Source organism: Jaculus jaculus, chromosome 1 (genome assembly GCF_020740685.1).
Source record: "Jaculus jaculus isolate mJacJac1 chromosome 1, mJacJac1.mat.Y.cur, whole genome shotgun sequence".
Taxonomy (NCBI): Eukaryota; Metazoa; Chordata; class Mammalia; order Rodentia; family Dipodidae; genus Jaculus; species Jaculus jaculus.
The window spans coordinates 59,469,752-59,491,817 of NC_059102.1; the positions used below are offsets into that span (position 1 = coordinate 59,469,752).

Sequence of the window (22,066 nt, forward strand, 5' to 3'; positions counted from 1 at the left end):
CACAAAATGCTTTTATATGGCTTTATAAAAATTACCACTGAAATGTGTATGTTGTCTGTAAGGAAAAGAAAATCCATTTGAGCAGAGAGCACTGTGGATCCATATCAAATGTGCGGTTGATTGTACAACAAGCACCTATGTTTTCTCAGTTCTCTGCAGTGATTACTTTATCTTGGGGGAAAAGAGAGAAGCCAGGAGCAATGAGGCAGAACTGTAATTCCTGTACCTGGGAGACTGAGGTAGGAAGGTTCATGGCCAACCTGAGCCCTGTGAGGAGACTTTGTCATGAAGGAGCTTTGCAGAGATGGAGAGGAAGCAACCCTCTGAGCACAGCGCCCTGCCCTCCCGCAGCCCCGAGAGCAGCCAGCATGTTTGTGTTGGCATCTCAGGCAGAGCTCATGGCTCTGGGAGGTTGTCCACATTCCTTCCCCAGGCTGCTGTATAACCGATGACCTCCATCTCTAGGACAGTTCTCAAGATCAGGGACACAGATCATAGCCACTAACAGTTTTGTTCTCTGTCCGTGGAAAGTTAATAAACCCTCCAGAGACTGGATTCTTGGCCTTGGTTTCTGATAAGCTCTTAACACAGAGTAGAAAATATTCACCAGGCACTCATTCTTAGTGAGGCCCAGCTGAGCCTTCACTCAGTTTTGACATGGGTATAAACAGAACTGGAATGGTCAGCTAACCCATTCTAACAGCCTGACTCATTCTTGTACCAGAACCTTCTAAGAGAGACTGCTCTTCAATGTAGACAAGGGGAGAGCTAGTCATGCAGAATAGAGGTCTGGGAACCTGTTCCGTCACCCGAGACCCTTTCTCCAACTGAGGATTACTGACAATCCAACTCCTTTACTTGATAATGGGGAAACTGAGGCTTGAAATATTAAGGCCACATAGCTAAGTTGGGGCAAAGGTGAGACAGGAGACTACTGCCCAGTCCATCCATCTGCCTCTCTCCCCACCCCTTTCCTCATGTCCTTATAATTAAAACCATATATCATTTATATATCATTTAAACACCTTGATTAACAGGGTTCTTTTGTCCCCAAATAAGCTGCTCTCTAATTAAAACTGGCATAAATGTTATTGTTTAATGCACAGCAAAAACTTGGGGCTAAATGACTTCAGGTGTATATGATAGATTAAAGATGCTACCTGGTTAGACTGCTCTTCATATCTCAGTCCTGTCTTCTGTTGTGCTGGCTTCATTCTCAGGGATCTTCCTTATGGACTCCAGCAAGTGGAGTGGAGGCAGAAAACCTCCCCACAGCTAGTAGTCATTGTGGAAGGGAGGAAGCTTCTCTTTCCAAGTAACTTACAAAATTCTTCCCACTGTGGCTCATTGAGTGGACCATACGCTTATCTATGGACCAAGTACTATGATAAAAAAAGCTTTGAATAACATGAGTAGGCAAACCTGGTCATGGGACCATCCTTGAAAAGAGGATGAGAGATTGGGTCAGTCCCCCTCAGCCCAGTTGGACTGAATATAAGGAAGGGAAGGTTTCCTGAAGAAAGTCTTGGATGCTATTAACCAGGATTGTAGAGGAGGGATGTTGGGACATACTTTAACTCTTAGTTGGTTTTGGAGACTGAAACTTAGAGGTAAAAAGATCACACAACTTCTGGTATCTATCAAACTCCAAACTCTAGAGTGGGCATGGTGGCACACACCTCTGTTCCCAGCAATCAGGAGACAGAGGTAAGAGGAGCCCTGTGAGTTCAAGGCCAGCCTGGCACTCCAGGGTAAGTTCCAGGACACCCTATGCTTGGGTGAGACTCTATCTCGAATAAAACAAAAAAGCTGGGCATGGTGACACAAGCCTTTAGTTCCAGCACTCTGGAGGGCAAAGCAAGAGGATTACCATGAGTTTGAGGCCAGCCTTAGACTACATAGTGAATTCCAGGTCAGCCTAGCAGCAGGGGGGCGGGGGGGGAAACGACTCCAAACTCCTCTCTATTATGGACTCATTCATTTATTGTTCTCTCTTAGGGAGTATTTAGTGATTTTGTGATTTTTAAAAAGAGCAGAGCATTTTAAACATATCCTAAATATTTTGAGACAGTTGATAGAAATGTACAGAAGGACTTATATTGTAGGGAGTGTTGAAACAGGATCACATAATTTCCAGAAAAAAAAAAAAAACTCCCAACAGAATACAGTGCTGGTGATCCCAACTTTCTCTACCCTCCACTGTTGCGCTACAGTTCCTCTGGGGTGTCTTCCATGGTTCAGAGGAGGCTCAGCATGCAGCCATTCAAGAACGCACAGTCAAGCACAGCCTAGGGCCCAGGACTGCCTTGTAGGTTTCCAGTGGGGAGGGGAGGTTCAGCGGGGGGAGAGGCAATAAGAACAGTGATGGATTAGCAAGGTTGCTTCAGGGTCTCCCAAGTAATCCTGTCATTTTGCAGCAGGATTCTAGTTGAGGCCTCAACTGGGAGTGTCGTAGGAGGCTGACTAATGAAATATGGAACCAGAAGTCCAGGTTGTGGGTTCTTATCTCAGTTCTGCAGTCCCTTTGCTTTTTATACAGTTTCTTACTCACGCTGGGCCTTACTTTCCCATTTTGAAGGGAAGCTTGAGGAAATAATGAGGACCTCTCCTTACATCAGTATCTCCCAAAATGTAATAAATGTACCCTAGAGGTCCATATGGTCATAGTCTTCTATTTTAATAATGATACCTGTATTTTTAACAAATGAGATTAACCAGCATGAAACACCCAAATTTCAGGAATAATATTACTAAGGAACGAACTAAAGAATAAGTCATAGTTTTTTAAAAAAATATATTTGCAAGTAGAAAGAAGCACACATACAGAGACAGAGAGAGGGAGAGAGAATGTGGGTATCAGGATTTTTGCCACTGCAAATGAACTCCACATGTATGCACCATTTTCTGCATCTGTCTTTACGTGGCTACTGGGGAATCAAACCTGGACTGTTAGACTTTGCAAGCAAAGGCCTTAAAGGCCAAGCCATCTCCCCAGCCATAAATTGTAGTTTTTTTTAAAAAATTATTTACTCATGTATGAATGTATGTATTTGCAAGCAGAGAGGGAAGGAGGGAGGGAGGGAAAGAATGGGCATGCTAGGGCCTCCAGCTGCTGCAAATAAACTCCAGATACATCTGCTACTTTGTGCATCTGTCTTTATATGGGTACTGGAGAATAAAACCCAGACTGTTAGTCTTTGCAAGCAAGTACCTTAATGGCTGAGCCATCTCCCCAGCCCTAAATCATAGTTTTTAAAGATGAGCACATTTATAGGAAAACATGCAGCAGTATTAATAACATGACATGCAGAGATGGCAAGACTCTGAAGATACTATGGACTTACAGGAAACTGATATACATGCCTTTGATATAAAACATTGCTTTTTAAAACAAAATCAGTGTATAAGTATGAGTTGCTGACATGCAATAAATAAGCCTCCTGAAGGTAAGTATATCCCAAGCAATATTTAGGACATACTTGCATCTTTTCAATTGCTCAGTCTGCCTGGCCATCTGAGTTAGAATCTGGAACTGGCTGCTTATCAGGCAGTGTATAGTATCAGTGCCAGGCTTTCCCATCAGTGAAATGAGGGGCAGGAAGTGCCCAGTTTCTAAGAGGCCCAAACAAGACCCAGTGCACTGGAGGCAGGTAAGTCTGTAAAACTGTAAGGCATGAACAAGGGTAGGTGAGTGTGATTGCAAATACTAAGTCTCCATAGCAAACCCCTTACTAAAACTCACTGTCTGACTTTCAACAAGTTCCATTGTAATTTCTTCTATCTTTAGACACATACCCACATGTTTATTTTCATATTAAGGATCATTTCCAAAATATAGGATATAATATATGTACTAGGGCCTTCATTTTCACTGTTCATTGTCCTTGTACTGAAGTGTGTAGACTTTATTTTAAATTGTCTTTATCTTAGCAGAAAGACTGGCAGGGTCTGCTGCTTAATTCATTAAGGAACTACTATGTGTTAGGTATTGAAGTTAAGGGGTGAATTAAATAGAAACAGCCAGATGTGATGGTGCACATATTTAATCCCAGCACTTAGGAGAGTGAGCTAGAAGGATAGTCATGAAAGCCAACCTGGGACTACAAAGTGATTTTCAGGTCACTCTGGTCCAAAGTGAAATCCTGCCTCAAAAAAACAAACAAAACAGAATCAGTTGGCCTGAATATAAGGTCTGGCCAAGTCCTTGCTCTCTAACAAAGGATGAAGGAGGAGAGCAAAGAGATAGGAAAGATATGACTCCAACTGAGTGACTTTAGAGTCACCTGGGAGGTATCTCGGTTGTGCTGCAGACCATCAACTCCTTCAGTGGCACTTGTGTGCATCAAGACTGGAAGCTAGTCGATTAGGAAGGTTGCTTCCTGAGCTCAGTAAAGATAAAGATGATGTCACAAGTAAGGGCTTACATAGAGGTAGAGAGGGAATGTCTGTCTGCTGCTACCCAGAAAGTTGAACAACACAGGCAGGAGCAGGTGCCAGACCTGGGACACAGCATCCAACCTCTACTGAGGAAAACTTGAGCCAAAATTCAAGGTTTCCAAGACACTTCCAGGTTCAGACAACGGTCTCCAGGGAGACTGGAAGAGAACAGACTTAGCAGGTGAAATTGCCTTAAACAAGTGACTATATAAAAGTATTTCCCCTACCTGGCCATCCTAGCCACTCTTTCTTGTCCATTAATAGCTGGACTTTGTGTTCAATTATGTTTGGTAAAAAAAAGGTTTTAAAGCTAGAAATATAGGTCAGACTGCTCATTTACCTGATGGTCTAGGGTTTTCTTTCACTTAAACTCTTCTTTCTAATATTTTACTCCTACCACTATAAGTCCTATCTTTTATGCCAGACCATAAGATGAGATGAACTGACTTCTGTGTCTGTATTTCCCCTTCTAAATGGAATAGTCTAGTTCCCTCATGATTTTCTTCTTTGTGATACACATGAGATGCAGAATTTGAAATGAGAAAATGCAAAGTAATATATATATATATATTTATTTGCCTCTATTGGAGGAAGGTTTCATAAGCACTCCTATTTTCCTCTGGAAGAATGAAGCTGAAATAAGCCTAACTCCTTTTGTTTGACAAGATGCCTTACATAATTCATGGGCACAAATATTCAGCCGTGCTTTTCGCAGCATTATTAGCCAGAGCAGTAAAGTGCAGTGCTGGGCCTCTTATGAATGAACACAGTTTCTGTGGGTGGAGGATGCTTTCTCTCCTCCAAGCACACTTGGGAGAATTGAAAAGTAAGTCCAGTCACCCCTTGTCCTTGGTGTCATGGGTTCTTGTTAGTTAGCCCAGGCTTCCCTCAAACTAACAATCTCCTTTCCTCAGACTCCAGACTATTGGGATTACAGGCAGGTGCCACCATGCCTGCTCTTTCATGTCAAATAGAAGGATATCTCTGTTTCCAGGGAATAGCCTCTGCTCTTGGCAAGTTATGTAGTGGAAATTGCGTCCAGAGAACTGATCTAAGATACAACCAATACTCTCAGGCAAGGCAGCCTTTTCTTACATGCTTATGTAAGCTAAGCTCCCTTTCCAAAGGCCTTGTGGCCTTTTGCTGTGGGGTCATCACTTGGTTTCCTGTTGGTAGTTGCTAAGACAAACTTCTCTTCTAAAACTGCCACTGAGGTCAGCAGGGTTTCAGCCACACCCTCCACACCCTAAGGAAAAGAGCAGGCAGCCATTTGAACAGCAGTTTCAAATGTTGGTAAACTGTTTACATTGGAGATTGCCTCCTGGCATTTGGCTTCCTTTTGTGCTCATGATGCTTTGTAATCTTTTAATACTGTTTTTTCAGTGTTAGCCACAATATGAGAATCAGTTCTGTTGTCAAGGGGAATGAAAATGGCATTCGAGACAGCTGCGCAATGCTGACCTTGTCACTTCACTATGTGCTGCTGATCTCTGTGCTTTGGGACTCCTCAACATTGGAAGCTTGATCAAGCCATCGCTCTTTTTAAGCTGGAAATGTCACAGGCTGAAAGGTTTTCTGAATGCTTCCCATAAACTCTGCATTCCATAAAAAACAGAGAATTGTGCATTGTTACAGTTCTTTCTGTATCTATATGTAGTATGATTTACGTTTTGGAAATCATTACCAATAAGAACATATGTGAAAATAACAAGTGTGGCATGAGATACCAATGAAGTTATAACTTTTTATTAAATGCCATATTTCCTGGAGCACAATTTAAGGACAATAGTAAATTGAACAATTGTTATGAAATTCAAAATTAAAAAATGTCCTTCGTTAAAAAAATAAAATAAAAAGGATTTTTAGGTCTGGGGAGATGGTCTAGTGGGTAAAATGTCTGCTGTCCAAGCCTGAGGACTCAAAGTCAGATTTCCAAAACTCTTAAAAACTAGATGCAAAGCACAAATATCTGTAATCCCAGTGGGCCTGTGGCAAGAGGGGTGACCGAGACAGAAGAATTCCAAAGCTCAAAGGCCAGAGAACCTGCTGTAATCAGCAGCAAACAACACAAGAGACCCTGACTCACACCAGGCAGAAGGTGAGGACCATGGCTCAAGGTCGTCCTCCGTATGTGCGCGTGCTTTCACATAAACGCACTGGAGAGACAGGCAGGGAGAGAGAGAGAGATTGAGACTGTATGTGCCTTTAGATAAATAATTTAAAAATCTGGCTGTCAGGAAGGAATTTACTCATGTATTTAAAAGAGAAAGTATACTTGCCAAGAGCCAGGCAAATATGGTGTATGCTCTTAATGCTGAATATCTTAATGAGGCTATAGATAAGTAAATGAACAGATAAAAATTAAAATCTAACTGACAATAAAATAGCACTTGGAAGAGACACCCTGTCATACTTATAGGAGTCGGCTACCTGGAAAAGGCCCCACATAAACAAAGCCACCATGTATAGTTACATAGGTTGTTCATTGCACAACTAGACATGGCAATTCTGTTAAGCAAAGAAGTCTTTCTGTTTCAGTCTTGTTCCATGTTAGTTTCATCTCCCCATGGTCTCTCTCAACCTGACTGTATCACATTCCAGTCTAAACTGCAGGAGAAGATTGCAACTGTCCTCATTTACAAAGCCCGGGGGTTTTGGCACCAGTCTTTAACCACACCTTTGTGCAGTCTCTATGGTAGCCATGGGATTTCTTTTAGCTCCTCAAAGCTAAGGTCCCAGGCACCTCATTTCTTTTTAGGTATCCTCATCTTTTAGCTGGGATACACTTTTATCTTTTTCTTTACACTGCCCACCTCACTACTTCCTATTTCCTTTTTAACTCGACTTTATCATAGGTGGCGCTGAAGAAAAGCTTCCCTGGCTATCAGGGTCCCTTCCAGCCTGCACATGTGCTTCTCCCAAGCTTCTGTAGACAGACAAAACTCTTGTTTCCATTTGTAAGGAAAGCAAATATTTATGAATGAAGTCAGAAGGAAGGAATTTTTCTGATATCTCTCTGGAGATAAGCATGTTATAATAACTTATAGCTAACAAATTTTCAGAGTCAAGGGACATTAACCAGAAGTTCTGGGGAGTGCTGAAAAGTTAATTTCCATATGGAGAGAGGGTTCTATCCTGCCCAGAGTGTGATATGATGGAGTAACGGGGAAATTAGTACAGTGTAATTTTATGCTGTTCTTCAAATGCAGGCTTTCCTTTTTCCTGAAGCAAAGCTATATTTGAAATTCCCCACATGAAAACTCTGTGCTATGCGAGTGAAAAGTTTATTCTGGGAAGAGTTTCTTACCACTGAAGGCCAAAAATAGGACTGCCAAGTCTGTTCGCTCCCGCTCAGTTATCACCATTTTGCCTGTCACACTTTGGGAATGAGGCCTGCCTCCAAAGAAGCAGTGCAAATCATCCCTCCTCTGTTCTTTGATTTCTTGGCCGAGTTAGCTATTTTATACCTCTTAAATCTTGTTCTCCTTATCCATGAAAATGAACCTAGAGCCAGGGAGCTTGTGTCCTTCCACTGGATGGGATGAAAATCTCTTGAATCTGCATCATTATTAGGGTGCCATTATTGTGGCAAAAGGAGGGGAGAAAATCAGCTATTTCCATAGCATGTATGTACTACAAATGGTTGTGGAACCATGCAAAACTGAATGGAGAGACCTGTTCTATCCAGTGGGGTGGCTGGGAGCTGGCATACTGGTTTTTGTCAAATAGATTGGAACACTGTGCTGGCCAACAGCTGAGAGTCCAGCTCCTTTGTGAAAATGGATTCTTCATGATACGCCCTCTTGCCTTCTTTTCATTGTCAGGTAGTAACTACTTAGTAAGACACTGACCTGGTTAGATTAGGCTGAAACCCAGAGGCCCTATGGACTTCCAGGGGGTGACCTTGACCTGAGTGGCTCTGTAACTTTTCATCTCCATGTTATCACACTCCCAACTTCCACCACTATTTACAGCGTTATGCGCATGATCCTAGAGCCAGTGAACACTGTGGGAGCCCCTGACAATCAAAGTGCAGATGTCTTCTACTTCATCCAAGGTCCTAAGTTAAGTACTCTTCCAAGTCAGTACTCTTCCAGTGTGGGGAGGGGTGATTACTACCATAGATAGTGGTAAGATGCGTCCCAATGTTAGAAAACTTCACATGTGTGACAGGTTTGAAAACCTTCAGTATTCAAGTCAAAATGGCAGATGTGTGTTTTGTAAGCAGGAGATTTATCTATACAGAAGTCCTAACACCACCCATATAGAAGCATCCATTCCCTGTAGATCCTAGTATAAGGGAAAGGAATACAAAATTGTTTTCCAAAAGAGATACCTACGCCATTCTGAACATATAAAATGTCATAATTCAAAAAAAATGGTTTTCCTGCTATAAGAAGGTGAATACAGTTACCAAAAGATTAGTCAATAAATAAGACAGAGGGCTGGAGAGATGGCTCAGCTGTTAAAAGTGCTTGCTCACAAAGCCTGATGGCCTGGGTTCAAGTCCCAAGTACCCATGTAAAGCCAAATGCAAAAAAATTGAACGTGTGTCTGGAGTTTGTTTGCAGTGGCAGAAAGCCCTGGTGTACCCATTCTCCCTCTCCCTCTCTCTCTCTCTCTCTCTCCCCTTGCAAATAAACTACACATTAAAAAAATAATAAATAGATAAATTAGATAGAGAGGGAAGTACTGGGGAAATAATGGTTCTAGGAAAACACTTAGAGGCATGTCTTGGTGTATGAGCTGTGATTGTGAACTGGTACATGAATGTTTGGGAATCTCTTCCTTATTTGTGAAGTGGTGATTTCCATCTCATAGGATCATTTGACAGGAATAACATACAAGGGCACTGTGAGTTCCTATGACCTCCAAGGCCTGGCCCCAAAGGCAAGAGCATGCAAAAGTAAAGAATTTCAGGGAGACAGTTTCAGTGAACAGCTCTTGGTTTATTTTCAGGGAAATGGGTTTATAAGCAGTTGAGGGTCCTAAGGGGATTGGATGTACAAGGTTGCTTGCTGATGCCTAATTAGCATATGGGATATTCATTCCAGCACATAGGAAATGGTACAGGGGAATGGGCTTTCCAAGGTGCTGGCTGATACCATATAAGGAGTTTCCTAGACAACTGGCCAAAGGCCACAGTGTTATGGGCAAAGCCTAAGTCTTATCTGAATGTCCAGGTATCCTGTGCTCGGAGAGGGAATGGTCTTACTTCCTGCCAATCTCAGGGTCAGAGATTTTGTCTGGGGGTCCAGGCTCACTGAGACCCCCAAGAATGGGGGGAAGATCCTGGCTCACTGCAACCCCTGAGGATGGGGACAGGAACTCCCCTGCTGGTCTGGTCCCCGAGATATGACTGGCGGTTCAGGCTGCTGTGACCTCCACTTAGTTTGGGACCTTTGTGTCAGACATCTTAGGTTTGCTTTAACCCAGGACCCTCCCTATGTCTGACAGAACATAGAGCAAGAATTCACTGCTCAGAGCAATTGTTGAACATAGGGCCTTGTACATGATAGGCAATCATTCTACTACTACTGAGCAAACCCCTAGCCCTGTTTTTAAAAATGGTCTTGCCAATTTGTTTTGTTTTAATGTGTTTTACTTCTCATGCCCAGCTGAATCTCTGTTTTTTTCTTAAAAAAAAAAAAAACAAACCTGTTACTGATTTGCACGTTGTGTGGGAGGGGGAGGACAAACGAGCACCGGAGGCTTGCACATTTTTTTGTCTAGCTTTTTGTGACTGGCTGAGAACTGACCCCAGGCTGGCAGGCTTTACCAGCAAAAGCTTTGAACTGCTAAACACCTTCCTGGCCCCTGAGTCTCTGCTTCTTAACAGATGATCTGAGAAGAATTCTTGAAAGCTATGTCCATTTTTCTATGATTAAACTTGTGATTTCTTTAAATTAATGATGGGATACTAGTAAAATTGGGAACTTCAGATAGAAGGTAAGAATATGAAAGGGGTAGGTGTTTGTGACAGAGATTTTCAAACAGAATATGTTTATTAAAAGTCATCAGGAGATTCATTAATAATTTTGAATCTGTTTGAGAAAAATCAAGTCTTACCAATTCCGCAGATTTAGAAGGGTAATATTTTTTAACATTTGAGGGATGCTATGTCAATTATTTCAAATAATATAATCAGCTATTCTTCAGTACTCCAACCCATTGTATTTTCTGTGTATATTCAAAATTTGACTTTTTCATCTCTAAGTCTTTGATATGCAAAATCACAATTCCTTCAAATGCAGGCTGATGCTTTACACATGATCGAGGTTCATTCTGTGGAGCAAACGCTCTCCACCACAGGAACCGTTCTTCACAGAATCCCTCTCAACATTTGTTTCGTGTTTCTCAAACATTGCTGTACAATCTGCTTTGATCTTCAGGAGGCTGCAGAGATGATTGTCATAGCGCAGGACACAGTTGAGACAGCCCAGGAGAGGCAAGGGGCTGGAAGAAGATAGATGTGAATACATACCCAGCGGCTCAGCGAGCACTAGGGAGGTGGATCAAGCCACCAAGGGTCTTCTGTGCAGTGGACAGGAGTTAGTATCAGAAGGGAAAGACAATGGCCACAGACAGTATAAATAGTGGATAGTGTCACAGAGACCCTACACAAGATGACGATGCAGGGGGCTAGCCATCCCAACGAGCACCTCATGGATCTTATTGGAAACATGGAACTGTTATTAAGAGTATGGCAGTGTGCTAACTATTGTACATTCTTATTTAATCCTCTTTCAAATGCTACAAAGTCTGTATTTTAGCATCCCCATTTGACCAATGAAGACAGTGAGTTTGCAGGTGTGGTGGCACATGCCTTTTGCTCAGCATTTGGGAGATGGAGGTAGGAGAAGCACGGTGAATTCAAGGCCACCTGAGACTACATAGAGTGAGGCCCTACCTCGACAAACCAAAATAAAATAAAAGAAAGGAAAGTGAGTTTCATGTGCATAATTAACTTGACCAAAGAGACATCATTTCTAAGTAATATGGCTGGAATTTGAACCAAACTCTGGCCGATATACCAGCTACACGTGAGCACTCCTTCCCCTTCCCCAGACAGGACTGGATGCAGGGAGGCACGCAGGAAAGCAAGGCAGTGTCTTGCCTTAGATGTGTAGAGTCCTCAGAGCTAAATAAAGAGGCATAGGGATTGCCGGCCCACCCAGGTTACAAGGTTCCATCCAGAATCCCACCAGAAGCCAAAACGTTGGGTTCCACTATGGATGAACCTGGGAGAGGTAGGGGCTTAGCTGTGTTTAAGAGAAGTGCAGAGGATGAGCAAAGAGGAGGGCCACCCACCAAAGAGCAGGACACGGGTGTAGAATTCAGCTGCTCAAAGGAACAGTAAGGGAAGCACTGAAGACTGTTCTCATAGCAGTGCTGAAAGTGTGCTGCTGATCTGTCACCTAAACAACCACCCTGACCGGAACCGGAAACAAGCGGAAGACAGTGCAAAGTGCCCTGTCTCTGATGATAACACACAGAGTTAGCGCTTAACAGTCCAATTTACAAAGTGCGTTTTCCTCATCAGGTTCTTGCAACCCTATAGATAAGAAGTCATACTACAGTTGAATTTTACATTTTGAAGAAAGAACAAAAGGTGAAAAATACTTTGTGTCCAAACTGCTCTTGAGAGTTTCTTAAAGTACACACTACAATGTACAGGGCTGTCTGTGTGTTAGGCCAGTTTTGTATACAACAAACATAGCTCAATTTCCTTTCTGTAAGAGCAATGAATACTTTGAAAATTAGATGACTTATATTTCATTTGGTGGTTTTTTACATGAGAATGTGTGGATAAAAGTTGTTTGAGTTGTTTTCAAGTTTTTTTGTGAGTCTTGAGTGAGTTTTTCAGATAATGAGTATATGTAATGAGACTCCAATCCTTTACTATATGGACCAAGAACCCAATAATGCAGTTAATGTAAGCATGGTCTTAGCACGAGGTCATACATTACAAATCTTGGGTAGGGCACAGAATCTCCTCTGCATGATCATTGCACCTGAACTGAGGGACAATACAATATCCCCCATCCACAGGGAATGTGTTCAATAACCCCAATACTGAACTTACTGTGTATGATGTTTTTTATAATGTATACGTAACTATGATAGAATTTTTAAGTCATGATTAGGCACAGTGAGCGATAGTAATGAGTAATAAAAAGAAAAACTATAACCACATACTATAAAAAAAACTGTCAGCATTGGGCAATGGTTAAGACATTTGCCTGCAAAGCCTAAGAACCCAAGTTCAATTCCCCAGTACCCACACAAGGCCAGATGCACAAGGTGACACATGAGCATGTTCATTTGCAGAGGCTGGAGGCCCTAGTGCATCCATTCTCTCTCTCTCTCTCTCTCCCTCTCAAATGAATAAATAAAATATTGTTAAAAAATTGTCAGCATCATTAATCCTCTCTTTGGGTGCTGCAGTTAAGTAAAATAAGGGTTAGTTGAGAGCAAGTTCTGCAGTAGGATAAGAGTGGGTATGAAGACTGAGATAGCTCCTAAGTGACTAGTGGGAAGGTCGTATGTACAGCAGCCATACTCTATCCAGTGTGATGCATCATACCTTGGGTGGGACAGAGTGAGATTTTGTTACATTACTTGGAGTGGCATGCAGTTTAAACATTATGGACTACACACTTGTAGAACTTTAGTCTTTTTGGACTATGCTTGGCAATGAGGAATTGAAACCATGAAAAAGTGAACTGTGTAAGGCGGGGCTGCTGTAGATGCATTGAGGAGTAGAATTCCAAGGATGCCACAAGGTCCCTATGATCCCTGCCCTGACCATCTGCCACAGTGACGAACTGGGATCCAGACCTACCAAACTGTGCGTACTACAAGGCTCCGACTGTGTTGATGGGCCCAGTTGTCCATGACCTCAGGTCTCACATTCATTGAAACTGAAACGCTTGTGACAAGGAGACGCATTCAGGCCCTGGGGCACATAGAGTCTGTCTTGATGCACTAGATGGTATGTTTATTGGTTTTGATGCCTTATGTTTAAAAAAAAGTCTGTCTGGAAGTGTATGACCCTTTTCTGATCCCTTAAAGATTTTATCATTTCAAGTGAATGTCTCATACGTCAGTTCAGATGGCATCCGCAGCAACATCTGAATTTCACACTCCTCCTGACACTGTGGGCCTGGCACTGAAGTTAATAAATCTCCCCAGAACCTTGGCCTCTTGTGTCCTGACCAAGCACCTAATCCCCATGTGGTTTCAGATGCTCCTTGCCTTTTGCTAGCTTATTTGGGTTGATTTAGTATCTCTGAGGCATTATTTTTTCTATTGTTATTGACTAAAAGAAGTGGAGAAAAGGTGTGATGTCAGCCAGCTGGTGTAGCTCTGACTTTAGAAAACCCTGTCTCCATAAACACACTAAGAACATCAGTAGAAATGGTGAAAATCAACTTCTTAAAGACTCTGAAAAGTAACTAAAGTCTTGTGCCATTCGGGAACGTGTATTCAAGAGAAAAGCTTAGTCTCGGTAAGGACAGAGGACTCATCCCCATCCTAATCTTTACACTCACATGGATGCACAAGGGATGAGCAGAGCCATTACAGCCGTGAAGAAGAACCAGGAACCACATGCTGCCTGTTGTTAAAGCTCACTACAAGGTTAGAATAAGCAAGACTGGGTGGCACAAGCATAGGAAAGTCACAGGCCCATGGAACAAAGGTGAGGTAAAGAAATAAACCCTGTGTCCATGCTCATTTATTGTTGACAAAATGACAGGATGAATAGGTTAATGGGTAAAAATTCATTCACTATAGATCAAAGACTTAACGGAAAGAGCCCAAACCATAAATCTCTTAAAACATAGCTGTTGGTGATGGGGAGATGGCTTAGTGGTTAAATGTGTCTGTTTGCAAAGCCTTCCAGACAAGGTTCAATTCCCTACTACCCACATAAAGCCAGACACACAACTGGTGCAAGTATCTGGCATTCATTTGTAGCAGCAAGAGACTTTGATGTTCTCCTTTACACACATACAAATAAATAAATAAGCAACAAAAATATAAGTATAATCCTTCATGTCTTTAAGTTAGGCAATAGTTTCCTAGACATGACACCAAAAATACACACACTGAGAGAGAGAGAGAGAGAGAGAGAGGAGAAACAGAGAATAAAATTAGGAAATTGGGTTTCATCAATTTTTTTAAATGCACTTTAAAGGGTCATTATGAAAGTAAAAAGAACAACCACCAAATGGAATAAAATATCTGTAAATTATTTATTTGGTAAGATCTAATACAGAATATATAAGACCTCTTATAACTAAACAACAAAAGAAAGCTAACCTGATTAAAAAATACTTATGTATTTATTTGCAAGCAAAGAGAGAAAGAGAATGGGTACATCGGGCCTCTAGCCACTGCAAACAAACTCCAGACCCATTCATACTTTGTGCATCTGGCTTTACATGCGTACTAGGGAAATGAACTTGGGTCATTAGGTTTTGAAAGCAAGTGCCTTAACTGCTGAACCATCTCTCCAGCTTTAACCGAATTTTAAAAATATTTTTTCGTTTATTTATTTATTTATTTATTTGAGAGCAATAGACACAGAGAAAGAGGCAGGTAGAAAGAGAGAGAGGAAATGGGCCTCCAGGCACTGCAAATGAACTCTAGTCACATGAGCCCCCTTGTGCATCTAGCTAATATGGGTCCTGGGGAATTGAGTCTCGAACCGGGGTTCTTAGGCTTCACAGGCAAGCGCTTAACCGCTAAGCCATCTCTCCAGCCCTTAACCCAATTTTTATTTTTATTTTTTATTTTTTTGGTTTTTCGAGGTAGGGTCTCACTCTGGTCCAGGCTGACCTGGAATTAACTCTGTCATCTCAGGGTGGCCTTTAACTCACTTAACCCAATTTTTAAATGGGGAAATGATTTGAATAGATATAGTTCTAAAGAAGACATACAAATGATGAATGAGCAAATGAAAGGTGTTCTATACCATTAGTCATTAGATAAATGCAAGTCAAAAGCATAATTAGATAGCACCTTCCATTTACTAGGATGTAGTAAAAATGATGCACATAGCAAGGGTGTGTTAACATGTGGAGACATTAGAACTCATACTTGAGACTGCTTGGTAATTCCTCAAAACGTTAACCACAGAGCATCATACAGCCTAATGTTCACTGAATAACACGACCCCATCAGTGAGAGAGAACTGAAACTTGTGGCTGACTCAGTACAGTGCTTTCTGCATACCATGAGGACCTGAGTTCAGATTTCCAGCTCTCACATAAATGCCAGGCTTAATGGCACACACCTATTATCCCAGCCCTAGGAGGCAGACACAAGATGATCCCCAGAACTTGCAGGCTCGCCTAGCCAGATCAGTAAGCTCCAGGTACAGTGAGAGACATGTCTCAAAAACAAGATGGACAGTGAGTAAGAAGACACCTGAAGTCAACCTCTGGTCTCCACATGCGTGCGCGCACACACACTATGAACATGCATACATACAAATACATGAATATAACTATAAATGTTCCAAGTGGCATTATTATTCATTATAACCAGAACAGACCAGAATGCATAAAGAAAATATATCAGATCCATACTATAGATTATTTAGCCTCACAAAAGTACAAAATTCCAACATAGGCTAAAGCACAGATTAATCTAAAACATTCTAAGTGAAGCAAGCCAGTCACAAAGAGAACTGTATTATGTGGTTCTATTTGCAAATATTTTTAGAATGGGAAAATCCATATGTACAAATAGACTAGTGTCTTCCAAAGGCTGGGAAGAGGAGAATGAGAAATGACTGAACATGTTCTAGAATCAGATGGTCATAATGGCTGCCCAATTTTATGAATGTACTGAAAACTACTGAATTGTATTAGAAGGGGACATTTCATGGCATATGTATTCTTTCTAAGATTAGTTCTCTGATGTGAATTGAATTAGTATAAAATACATAAGGTACTTCACAGACATCAATGCTCCTCTTTAATGATAGGGTGGGACCTCTCAGAAATCTGTTCTACAACAGTAATTTTACTGGTTATAGTGCAGAGAAAGTCACTACTGATGTTTTGCCCATTCTATATTTACTTTCTAAACTTTTTCAAACTATACCATGTTCCTTCTAGTTCGACTCAGCTGTAACATGACCACAAAATATACTTTATCTTTGAAACCACAAGTAAGGGCTCCAAATAACATCAGTTCAAGTGGCAACTCAGACTGATTGGGAGGGGCTGCACGGAGCACTATGTATAGAAAGATTCGAAGGCTGTATCTAGACTGGGCAAAATAGAATGATTAATTCTGAACATTGACCTTGAACTAGGCAGGGGTAAACGCATGAGTTTGCTGAGAGGATGTAGAATACACTGGGCAGACAAGCCTGAGACACATTCTGAACAGCTTAAGTACATTCACACAGCATGACCTAAAACTGAATAGAATCACAATATTTGGAAATAGCCAGTGTTCATGACTGATATGTCAAAAATCACTCATGAAATAGCAGCAACTTCTATTGTACAGTATAACATGGAGCTATCTTGAATAAAGCACTTAATGTAGTGTACACTTCAAGGGCTCTTCTCAGATCATTAGCACATGCATATATATATATATATATATATATATATATATATATATATATATATATATATATATTAAAAAAAAATTCAATATAGTGAGAGTGTCAAGACAAACATTACTTTTATCTATTTTTTAGTTATTTGTGTGTGTGTGTGCAGGCACACTTGCCACAGTGCCACGTGTGGAGGTGAGAGAACAGCTCCAGGGTCTTCTCTCCTACCAGGTTGAGAGAAGCTCTCTCTTGCTGCTGCTTGCTAGCTTCTAGATTGCCCTGGCTCCATCCCCTTGGCCACAGGCATGTCAGAATTTCAGGGGTGTGTACCACTTTTCTCCAGCCTTATGTGGGCATTAAGGAAGACTGAACTCTAGTCAGCAGACTTGCAAGCAAGCTGCTATAACCAAACCATTCCTCTAGCGCACCAAATCATCTTTTCCTGAAACAAAGTCTTGCTATATAACCCAAGCTGGCCTCAAGCTTGTCACGCTCCTATGTGAGTCTCTAAGTTCCAGGAATCATAGGTGCACACCACCTCGTCCATCCAGACATTTTAATGGCCTGCAGTGAAACTTGCAGATGATCACAAGAAAGTAGATGCTACGAACCTGATACTAACATGTTCACTTAAGTTGAGTTTTACATTTAAGCAGACACATCTCCTCCATGTGGCATGTGCTACGGGAGCCCAAGCATTCTTTGATACAGATGGGCCTAGATAATAAGTCCTATTTCTCTGTCAAATATTGTAAGTTGTTGTACCCCAGCCTCAGCTGGCAATCAATCTGTTGCAAACATGGCTTCACCTCAGACCAAGCAGACAGGAAGTCTGGAGAGGGAGCAGCAATCTGTATGTGAACAAACCCTCCAGGTGACCCCAGACTCAAGGTGAAGAAGCTCTGCTTTGAGGTGAACTCGCCCTTTGGAAATGGGAAGAGGAGGGAAGTGAGAAGGGAGCACTGGGAAGAGCCGAGCCTCCAGAACAGCCAAGTTGGAACTTGACAGGCTGTCAACAGGACTCACAGGGAACTTTCCTTCCTTCCTGTCATGTCCAGTTTCTGACTTCTGTACTGCCTCAGGAAAGGGCCTTTTAAAAATAATCTTATCTGGGCTGGAGAGATGGTTTAGCGGTTAAGCGCTTGCCTGTGAAGCCTAAGGACCCCAGTTTGAGGCTCGGTTTCCCAGGTCCCACGTTAGCCAGATGCACAAGGGGGCGCATGCGTCTGGAGTTCGTTTGCAGAGGCTGGAAGCCCTGGCGCGCCCATTCTCTCTCTCTCCCTCTATCTGTCTTTCTCTCTGTGTCTGTTGCTCTCAAATAAATACATTAAAAAATATTTAAAAAATAATAATAATAATCTTATTTATTTATTTGTAAGCAGAGAGAGATAGAGGAGAAACAGAGAGAGTGTGGGTGTGGGCTGCCAGGGCCTCCAGCCACTGCAAAGAATTTCCACATGCCTGCACCAGTTTCTTTTACACAGGTACTGGGGGATTGAATTCAGGTATCTAGGCTTTGCAAGCAAGTGAAGTGTATTAACTTCTGAGCCATCTCTCCAACCCTCAGTGCTCTTTCATCTCCCAATTCCATGTGCACCTCACCTTGCTACATGCCTGCCCAGATTCCCCTTGTCTGAGGCAGGAGCAGAGTGGGGGAAGTGGAGCTTACACATTCCCATGGGTCACATGAGGCAGCACTTTACTCTGGACACAGTTGGTCTCAAAATTCCCAGCTTCCTACATAAAGCTCACAGGCCCCTCAGCTTGTAGATGTGTTTGGAACCCTTACAGCAGGCCCTGGTTCCTGTGAGCTCTCTCTATACTGTAGGAAAGGGGCGTGGTGGTGGTGGCAGTAGCTACAGGAGCCAGATTTCCCACTGAGGACTATGGGATGGTTGGAAGCTGTTGCTTTGGCCATCCTGTGAGACAAACACCATGCAAGTGAGGCTCTGTGAAGACAATGCCCTAACTGTACCCAACCCAGGAGGTTGGTCATCACTGAGTTGAGACTGGCCTATCAGTACCTGCCACAGAAGTAGGGGAACCTGACTGGGGTGGACATTTGGGACATCAAGTGTAGGAAGAAGAGCTAAAGGACACCAAGCAAAACAAAGACATATTTTACAGCCTGCAGGTAAGAGTTTCATATTGGAGAGCTAAACTACAAGGGGTGGATTGGTCCCCATAGGACGGAAGACAGCACAGATTCAGGAGCTTTTGAGCAAGCTAGATAATCTGTAGGCTACAAAGCCGCACCGGCAAGACCCATAGGCAACTGAACCACTAGGGTTGGAGTTCAAGTGGCCTGTATAGAATTTGAAAGGCTCAAGTATGGGCTCTGGGCTCCAGTACACCTGCTTTCCTACTTTTTCCTGTAGAAATGCTATTCCACATCCTGGAGTAGCCAGTGGAACACCACTTGTCAATCAATATGAGGCTAGAAGGCAGGGAGGAGGAGAAGGGAAGAAAAGAAAAGGGTAAGGCAAGGGGAAGCCAGGACAAGAAGGGGAAAGGGTACAGGAGAGAGGAAGAGAGGAAAGAGGAAGGAGAGTTTTAGGAAGACAAGATAAGTGCTAATCCTGGCATGGTCACTCTTTTCCAAGCCCTGTACAATGTATTTTGTGTATAATTTCTCATGTAGTTAGAACTACAGGAATTGCTCATGAATAGCCTAGGGAGAAGGAATCTTATTCCTAATTTTAAAAAATAGCTTACACTGGAATTTTTTTCTGTTTAAGCCCCAAGAGCAAGACTGAAGTAATCAAATCAATTTAGTCTATTCTAATGATGTAAGCTAAATACAAATTAAATCATCTGGTCTGAGGGGAGCTGTGGAAGGGAACAGTTGAGTGCACCAAGTTAATCTGTCTCTAGCCCTGAGAGTCCTCCCTGCTCCTGCTGCTGTCCCAGGCCGGCTACTTGAGCCTGCATCCTCACAGCCTGTGGCAGACCAGCACAGTGTGTTAAGTGGACTTGGAATGACATAATAAAAGGTAGCAGATACTTGGCCTCCATGTCAGAGTTAATAGGAAGTGATGGTAATAACAAGTTGGGGTGCATCATCTCTTAGAGAGATACGCTAGTTGGCTCCAGACAGCTTTTGTCATGTGGGAAAGTGGCTGTGGCATAGCCAGACCATCTAACCTTTTCCCAAGAGGCAATATTATTGTTTAAGAAACTTAATGGGCTGCATCTACAGGATCTCTCTGCACAAAGCTTTAATGGGACCCTGGTGTGTCTTTTTCCAAGTTGCAAACCAAAAATTGATTTCTTATCTGTGTTCTTTTCTCTTTCCAGGTCACTACGTTTATGTGGACACCTCTTTTGCCAAGCAGGGGGAGAAAGCTGTGTTGATAAGTTCTGACTTGCAGGCAGAAGAGTGGAGCTGCCTACGCCTGGTCTACCAGATAACCACACCTTTGGGGTCCACCTGGGATCCCAGTCAGCTGAACCTCTATGTGAGATTCGAGAATGAAAACTTTGATCGCTTGCTTTGGTCAGCCAAGGAGCCTTCAGATAGCTGGCTCATAGCCAGCCTGGATTTACAAAACAGTTCTAAGAAGTTCAAGGTAGGTGGGGCTCAGGAGGCAGATGCAAAAATGTAGGCTTCTTGCTATGAGGTCATCTGAAACCTCACTGGTATGATTAGTTACATCCAAAATTGTTAGTAATATGAATGAATATGTTATTCACTCTTTAAAAGAATTTCTTTGCAGACTTTCCCCCACAAACTTTAGCAAGAATCTAACGAATCTAATGATGCTTAAGTTAAGTTCTTCGATGGAAATGGATTTTCTAATGGGCTTTAGGGACTATTATTATTTCTAGGAATTTTCCTTCATCCTTCTAAACTTATGAGTGAAATAGGTTTAGGTTATATTCCTAGTGATTTAATTGCTACAAAGTTTAAACAGGATCTTATCATAACAGGCAAAACGGAAATACTTTGAAAGAGGAAAGACATTTGCAGGACATATTCTGTTTCCTTTTCAAAGAGGAGAGTTGTCTGTCAGAAGTTCTGGAAAAGGAAGGCTGGGGATGAAGGATGTGGTGTTTGGATTGGAGCAGGAAAGGAAGTGAGATCTGCAGGGTGGCAGGTAGTAAGAATGTCACTGAGGACGCAGCGGAGCCATCACAAAATCTCTATTCCTAATGCACCTTTTTGTTCCCAGATTCCTCTCTCTCTTACCCGCTCTGAACTACCAAGTCTTCCAATAGTGGGGAATGCTTAGAGTCTTTCTCCAGGTGTCCACTGAGGGCAAGGGCACAGGAAGGCTGAGTTTCCTGTTTCACATTAGCCTCCCAAGGGTTATCACAACCCAAATCTATCAGCATTATTGCAAAATCTCTTTCTAAAACCACAAAAGAAAAAGTTATTACTTTCAGAAACAAGTCCAGATGTGAACTATAACTTCCCTTGAAATCAGTCACATGAATTTCCATGCTTTTATCTACTCTATGTGTAAAAGTATCAATTTCTCATCAAAGTAGAAACTACGAAGTGAGTTATGATCCTCCCCCGTTGCACAGGGCGATCTCTTTAACAGATGTGGGCCCCCACCTTCTCCTGCACTTTTTTGTTACTGGATCATGTGCCCTCGGTTCCTAACTATTCAGCATGGACTTCCCCAGCAACAAAGCTCTCCTCTCCATCATGGCCTATTACTGCCTCTGTAGGCACAGGAGGAAGTGGGACGGCAGCAGAGGATGATTCTTAGCTTCTATTGGGCACCTCGCTCACATCAAAGTTCTGAGGATAGACTTAATGTGTTTATGTACACACGTATACACATTCCTTTAATAAAGCCCATAGTGAGATTCATGTCTGCCAGTAGTGAGCCCATACTGCCAATCCTGTTTGCTTTGCCAATCTGTAATGATAGGACAGGAAACATGCTACTTTCAAGTCTGACTCCCCTTTTCCCAAATGTGTTGTGCAGATTTTAATAGAAGGCATCCTAGGCCAGGGAAACACAGCCAGCATTGCCCTCTTTGAAATCAAGATGACAACCGGCTACTGTATTGGTAAGTGAGTTTGCTTTTCAT

The 22,066-nt window shown here is 42.3% G+C and overlaps 1 protein-coding gene across 1 annotated transcript in view; it reads left to right on the forward strand.

The window, feature by feature from the left end:
* Positions 1-22,066, forward strand: part of Mamdc2 (MAM domain containing 2) — a 160,898-nt gene that overhangs the window by 53,488 nt on the left and 85,344 nt on the right. Inside the window, exons 3-4 of the mRNA XM_004653141.2 lie at positions 20,318-20,589; positions 21,961-22,045. Coding sequence (XP_004653198.2) covers positions 20,318-20,589; positions 21,961-22,045 — 357 coding nt within the window. The remainder of the gene's footprint in view (positions 1-20,317; positions 20,590-21,960; positions 22,046-22,066) is intronic.